The 7,166-nt window shown below is 40.9% G+C and overlaps 1 protein-coding gene and 1 long non-coding RNA gene across 3 annotated transcripts in view; one reads left to right on the forward strand and one right to left on the reverse strand.

Moving 5' to 3' along the window:
- Positions 1-1,031: 1,031 nt before the first annotated feature.
- On the reverse strand, positions 1,032-3,889 carry LOC135631656 (UDP-arabinopyranose mutase 1-like). The gene is made up of 4 exons (XM_065139405.1): positions 3,449-3,889; positions 2,051-2,301; positions 1,796-1,964; positions 1,032-1,603 (listed from the first exon to the last, which is right to left on the reverse strand). Exons 1-4 carry the CDS (start codon positions 3,785-3,787, stop codon positions 1,253-1,255), a joined length of 1,110 nt encoding a protein of 369 aa, XP_064995477.1. The 5' UTR covers positions 3,788-3,889; the 3' UTR covers positions 1,032-1,252.
- A 2,894-nt stretch (positions 3,890-6,783) lies between these two features.
- The window catches only part of LOC103978843 (uncharacterized), a 4,927-nt gene continuing 4,544 nt past the window's right edge, over positions 6,784-7,166 (forward strand). For both annotated transcript variants that reach the window (XR_010496444.1, XR_010496445.1), the window contains exon 1: positions 6,784-7,107. This is a non-coding gene — a long non-coding RNA (uncharacterized LOC103978843). The remainder of the gene's footprint in view (positions 7,108-7,166) is intronic.

Consider the following 7,166-nt stretch of genomic DNA (forward strand, 5'->3'; position numbering starts at 1 on the left):
TTGTCATTCTGATGGTGAGTTACAGGTTTATGAGGTTCCAAAATTGATGTGTTTCTTTTCTGATGTCTCACAAGTTATATGTAGCTCTGTATTGAGTCCAAGTAATGATTTTGACATTATAAACTTTTGCATTTGATTCCTCTGAAATTATCAGTTTCTTCCCTTTATTAAGTTATGATGTTGTTAACCAAACAGGAGGACATTAATGGTTATCAAATTTGGATCACATATATGCTAGAATTTCATTGATAGGCCTGACTTATATAATGTAAATGGTAAAATCATGTCTCACCTGTATATCAAGTTGAGCTGTGAAATGACTTATTGTAGGCTTTGGGATTAATTGATAGTGTTAAACATAGAGACTAAAAATTCAATATAAGATGTGCAATACCCATTTAGTTTTGTATTGATTATGGATTCTGGTGCTGATGAATACATAAAACAAACATTATGCTGCTTAAAAAAAGTCATTATGCACATCCACATCAATAAAAGCCAACATTCACTGGTGGCACAATCAATAAAAACTTACAGCTGGTAGTAAAACCATTGTGAAGATGATGATTAGATAATGGTGATAAATCAGATAGCTGGTGATCGAAAATTGTTCATCATCCTTCATGGGGTTGAGAATGTAATGAGCACAGACTCCATGGTTAGTTCAGGTCTTACAAGTAGATATATTAGAGGTATTATACCACACAGATCTAGTAAGGTTTTTGGAGGATATTGAAGTGGTTGATGAAGATTAGGAGATGACTAAAAGTAATTAAAGCTTTTGGTTGGACAACAGGGGAAAAGCAATTTGGCCTGTGAAAAGGATGGATGCATTTCTACAGTGAAAAGAGAAGCAGGATTGCCTGGTAACAAGTCATGACAACATTGATGAAGTTTTTCAAATTCAAATTACAGCTTTGAACACACCCCACCAAAGCCAAAAGACAAATGATACAAAAGTTCAACAGAGGAAGGAGACTACCCACCTCCTCCCTCATGTGATCATTGAGCATCACCATGAAGCCACCCTATAACCAGCCACTGGGCATTAAAGTAACTTTATTGTCGTAAATGAAATCTTAATATAGGAAAACATTGCATTCACCAAGAATACTAAACACTTGACAACAGCTAAATTGGAAAACAACTGTATTTAGATAGGCTAAAGTCCAATGATTCTAACCGAAGAAGAACAACAATGTTGTTGTATGCAACGTGGCCTTTGTGTATTTTATTCTTCAGGCAATGTTTCCTATTTAGCAGCGCCATTTGGCTTTCTGGCCGCAGCAGTGCCAGCATTGACAGATGGGTTGAGCTCATCCCAGGCCTCGATCCATGTGACCATGGCATCGGTGAGCTTGTTGAAATAGTCATCCACCTTCCCGAGCTTTGCCTTCACCTGCTTGGAGAGCTCAAGGTAGCATTTCTGGACGGTGGTGCACTCCTTCGGAAGGGTCACAGTCTGGAAGAAGGGGATCAGCTCTTCTTGCCAGTAGATGCCCTTGTACTCCTTTTTCAGGTTCACAAATGGATTGCTCGCCTTGCTGTGCCAGATGTAGGGCAAGCCTGTCTTGACACCCAATCCCAAGTGGTCGCAGATCACCTTAAAACCACCGGAATTAGATATCAGCAAGCGCAGATACTAAATACTTTTTTATACTAACGGACAAGAGAAGTGAAAAAAAAGATGAATTACAAGTTCCTTAAGAAATTGTAAACGAATCAAAAAAAGATAGTAAAAACAAGACTTTCAGATATAAGAACACAACCATAAAAAGAAGGCCAACTAGCTAACCTTCATACACCATCCTGCCCACATATCGTCGTAACGGCCAATAGGCTGCCCATCACCCATAAGTCCAAAGTACATTGCAGGGCCAATAACCTCACGGTTGAATGCCAGATTCATCCCACACATGGGAAATAATGTTCCCTTTGGCACCGTGAGAACCGCATCAACATACCTGATATACAGATGAAATGACTTGTACGATAAACAATGACAGCATTTAACTAGTAATTTGTTAATGACCCAACTTAGATCAACTACCTTGTGTTTCTCTCAAGAGGTTTGACAAGCTGAGTTGGAGCATCATAGTCTGGAATGTTGAGCCAGAGGCCATGAGACACAGCAGTTGGCACACCTTCACGGAGGCTGAAAGGATAGCCACGGACAAAATCTGCTCCTTCATGGTAAGGGTCGTAAAGAGTATTAAAAAAGAAGGGGGTAGATGGGGAAAGAAGATTCTTTATATGCTGCTCAAGTGCATTAATCTCCTTGCCAGATGGATCTTTCGCTACCTATTCAAAAACCACATGGGATAATTCAAGTATGTTGATGTAAATAATTGAAGGATGTGATAAGACAGAAAGCAGGACTGACTAATAATAAGAGAGCTGCAAATCTCATTAACCATCATATGATAAGAACACCAATATTTACAACAATCTCAATAGTGATCGGAAGCCATACACAACATCATTCTCACCAATCTGGCAGGACAAAAGTAGTGTTGTTCATGCATCATCATTCCACTTGATTGATTCAACACACAAAGAAATAAAAGCCTGAATTTAGATGCTCATTGTTTTAAAAAAAGGAGAATTTTATATATGAGAAATCTGTAATCTGCGAGAGAATACTTCAACAACAATGGCTCTAACTATGTCACTGCACTATCAGCATACAGAGTCATTGCCAGACCCAGCATAATTGTTCCCATATAAGCACTCCACACTAGTGTGAGGTTGACATGAAGGCACAAAAATATATCATAAATTCTGGAAAGTCGATATTCCCTACCGCAAAAGAAAGTTGAAGAAAGAATATTTGTTAGAAAATAGAAAATAAAAATAAGTCAAAGTCTGCAAGAACACTAAGATATGGATACACTTAAATGTTGTGGATCTACTGGACTGATATCAGGATATACGACAGAAAAATGGTTTAATGCTCCTTGTTAAGATTTAATTAGGAGTTAGAAGAATCTGCTAACAAGAACAAATTATATATAAATCGCAACCATTCACCAAAAATCATCGCAGCAATTTTGCAAAATACTAAAACTCGAAGCTCAGTGAGCTGACGGCGACCAATCTTACGTTTGACTGAAAAATTAGAATATAAGAAATGCATATCTTATTATGCCACTCTCAAATACAAGCAATCTAAATAATGCCACGGCAAAAAATGGTTTGCGTAAAAGATAATATCCCAAAAAATAAGTACTTTAATCAGACTTAACAAAACGGAGTACCAATTTCGACAGATCAAGAACAGATTCGGAAAAGGTTGACAGAAAAGAAAGGGATCGATTGAGGAAATCAGCATGCCGAGCAGTTCGCTCGCAATCCAGACAAATTCAAAACCCAAAATCCTCGCTTTATCCCAAGACCGAACTACGGAGAATAAATGGTGAAGCGAACGAGAGGGTACTGGGAGACTTACGAAGCAGTCATCGTCGATGGTGAAGATGTACTTCTTCTTGGAGATCATGTATCCGAAGCAGCGGCAGGCAGAGTCCTTGAAGGAGATGCAGGAGGCCTTGGAGCCGAGGATGCGGTTGATGTCGTTGCGGTTGTAGAGCTCGTAGTCGAAGCCGTCGGGCACCCTGATGATCTTGCTGGGATCACCGTCCTGGACGATAATGAGGTGGTAAGGCTGGAAGAAGGGGCGCCACATCTCCAGGAAATCCAGGTTCCGGATCGTCGGGATCACGATGTCAAGCTCGTCCTTGAGCAGGGGAGTGCTCGGCACGGACGATGACGAAGAAGAGCCGTTCTCCATGGCCAAAGATCCGAGCTATTCTTCTTCTTCTTCTTCTTCTTCTTCTTCTTTGGTGGGAGGAGGTAGGGACGGAGAGACTGCAATTTAGCCTCGTCGCCTCCGCTCTCACACACATAAAACGGGCGTTCTCATTAATTTAATATTATCAAACAATAAAAAAAAAAAACAGTTCGGCACGTGTCGTCACGTGCTGCGCGGGCGGCTGGTGAACGAGGCTGCAACTATAAGGGGAAACGAGTGGGAAATGTAAGTTTTTCTTTTCACATTTTCATTATAAACATTGGCAAATTTGTTTTTTTTCATTAATTATCAAAACATATATATATATATAATAATTCACTAAAATTTCTTGACTTTGGATATTATTTAGCCCTATTATTCTGAATCTATCGAAAAAAAAAAGAAAAAAGATATGATAGGATATTGTCGACGATGTTTCGAAATCACACAAAAGATTTAAGATTGATTGAGAATCTACTATATTAGTTTATACGAGGTTCTCATATCAGTCACCCTCCACCCAACTTTATATAAATGAGATTTAAAGTAGGGAAAGATAATTTTTTTCTCATCAATTATGATAAAAAAAATAATCAAAAGCTTCCTTCTCATTCATTATCATAAATAAGGTAATAATAATCTTCTTTCTCATAATCATAAACTCTTTTCTCATCCTTTAAGTTATAAAAAGATATTTTAAACCCAATATAAGAGATTCCTTTTGAACTACTTGAACCACTCATATTGGAGGACATCATATTTCTAACTTAAGTGTCGGAGGGATCATATCAAAAAACCTCTCCCGACTTTTATCATCATGCAGGTAATACCTCAAGAACACAATGTTTCCACCTCGAAGACATATTGAACAATCCTGCACATACGGGTCTGAATTATGTTAGACTGATCAAAACGTCAACGATATTTTCCCCTAACATTTTGGCATTAGAAGGAGACCCTGATGTCACAGAAACTTTTGTCTACTAACCCTCTCAACGAACACTCGAGTGAAGAGGCTTTGCTCTCGACTCTCTCAATGAACGCTTAAGTGCATATGCTAATGGGTATGAAACAAGTTGTTATTTCACTCTTAGTGCCATCGGTGCCCATTGGCATCGGTTTCCAATAGGAGATCCCAACAAGATAAAAAAGGATAGCGAAGTGACATCATACCCTGGCTTATGGATAAGATATCCTTGTTTGATCGATGATCCTCCTCAATGGTAGAAGCTGAGGACATCAATCGTGATGACCTACTTAGCCACCATAACTCTTGAGCTAATGCCAACCAGGACTTCGGAGGTGGCAGCAATGGTAAATCCATCACCCTTGGCCAGCTCTTCATACCAAAGCTGTTGAGCTAATGCCAACCAAGACTCTAGAAGTGATAGCGACAACAAGTCCATTACCCTTGACTAGCACTTCATCCCATAGCCCTTAAGCTAACACTAACTAGGACTTCGGAGGCAATGGCAGTGATAAGTCTATCACCCTCAACCAGCTCTTCAAGTGTATTAACAACGCATACAATGACGGTGTTGCCTAGAGCGAAGGCTATGCCTACTTGGAGCACTACAATCTTAAGCTCGATGACTTCATCCCCGAAAGTGGTGTCGACGTTCACTTGGCCTCTCACCCCATCACTTTCATCCTCGTTTTCACTGCTCTCTTGTACAGCATGAAAGAAGCACCAAAAGTTATTACTCTTATGTAAGAATGGCCTCACCATCAACTCCGCCACTAGAGGTGATCTATAGGACTATGACGTTGCTGAATTCTATCTCTAACTAGGCAAGGGAAGGGAAGATCTTTACGATGCTGGGGAGAGTGGCTCCAGCAAGTCCACCCCAATTGATGCCCTCGCGAACTACATTGTGTGGGAGAACTTGTAGGGTTCCATCACCCTTAATGACAAGAAGTTCAAGGGATAGCTCTTCAAGGTGATCTCTACATATGTCGTACAGGACAACCTCCTGTATCCCATACTCACCATGGAAGAGACTTTAATGTTCTTTGTGGAGTTTCGATTACTACGATCATTATCCACCTCAAAGAAGAAGAGCCAAGTGTAAGCACTCATCGACTAGCTCGACCTTCAGTCCACAACCAAGACCATCATCGACATCCATCACAATGTCTCTGGCGAAGAGCATCATTGTGTGTTGATGAGAATCGACATCATTCACATGGAGGGAGGACTTGAAGCTTGTCACAGCGGGAAGACCTGAAATTTGCCACAATGGAGGATTTGAAGCTCATAACGACGGGAAGATCTAAAAACTGCCATAACATGAAGATTTGAGATTTGCCATGATAGAGAAAAAACTTGAAATCTGTCACGACAAAGAGAAGATTTGAAGCTCACTACGATGGGAAGATCCAAGATCTATTAGACAGAGAAGGGACTTGAAATCTACCATGATAAGAAGATCCGAGATCTGCTTCAATGAAGAAATGACTTGAAATCTGTCACGACAGAGAGAAGATTTGAAGCCTATCATGGTTAGAGGATCTGAGATCTACTACGACAAAGAGGGGATTTGAAGTCCATCATTACAGAGAAAAGATTTAAAGCTCGCTACACTAGAGAGGAGACTTGAAATCCGCGATGACGGAGATAAGAATTGAAGCCCACCATGATGGGAAGACATGAGATCCGCTACGACGAATAAGGGATTTGAAATCTACCACGTCTGAGAGAATATTTGAAGCTCATCATGGTGGAAAGACCCGAGATCTGATGTCTTTCCGATGGAAAGAAGATTTGAAGCTCGCTACGATGGGATGGGAAGCCCGAGATCTAAGAAGGGACTTCAAATCCATCAATGGCATGCACCAGTGAATCATAAACCGACCTCCTTGAATCAAATTATAATTACAATATTAATTAAAATTTTGGGAGGCAATAAATAAGACTAAATTGTAATTGTCACATATTTTAAGGAAAATTTTAGTGGGGGAAAGCCCATAATAATGACCTTAAAGTAAGCGATCGATCGAGAGAGCGGGAGATCGCCGTCCGCCAAGAGACAAAGCGGCGGCCCGTTTCGTTTGGATTCCTCCCTGCAGCGATCGACGCCAAGAAAGAGTCGCCGTCCACCAAGAACAAGCGACGGCCCGTTTCCTTTGGATTCCTCCTGCAGCGATGCACGCCACGGTCCTCTTTCTCGCTAAGCCCCCCCTCGATCCCCAAACTGTTTCGTATACTACGTGGGGTGGGGTTGCCGTTGAGGCTACATTTTCTTGCTAAGATCGTACAAATGACGGCCCGTTTCTTTGGATTCCTCCTGCAGCGATGCACGCCACGGTCATCTTTCTCGGTAAGCTCCCCCTCGATCCCCAAACTGTTTCGTATACTACGTCGGGTGGGGTGGGGTTG

This window comes from Musa acuminata, chromosome BXJ1-3 (genome assembly GCF_036884655.1).
Source record: "Musa acuminata AAA Group cultivar baxijiao chromosome BXJ1-3, Cavendish_Baxijiao_AAA, whole genome shotgun sequence".
NCBI lineage: Eukaryota > Viridiplantae > Streptophyta > Magnoliopsida > Zingiberales > Musaceae > Musa > Musa acuminata.

Excerpts from the sequence above, each read along its gene's own strand:
- LOC135631656 (XM_065139405.1), bottom strand. The coding sequence starts at position 3,787 with ATGGAGAACGGCTCTTCTTCGTCATCGTCCGTGCCGAGCACTCCCCTG. Across the intron at positions 2,302-3,448 it reads CCATCGACGATGACTGCTTC|GTAGCGAAAGATCCATCTGG; the intron begins GTAAGTCTCCCA and ends GTTTTTGAATAG. Across the intron at positions 1,604-1,795 it reads GGGCAGGATGGTGTATGAAG|GTGATCTGCGACCACTTGGG; the intron begins GTTAGCTAGTTG and ends GGTGGTTTTAAG.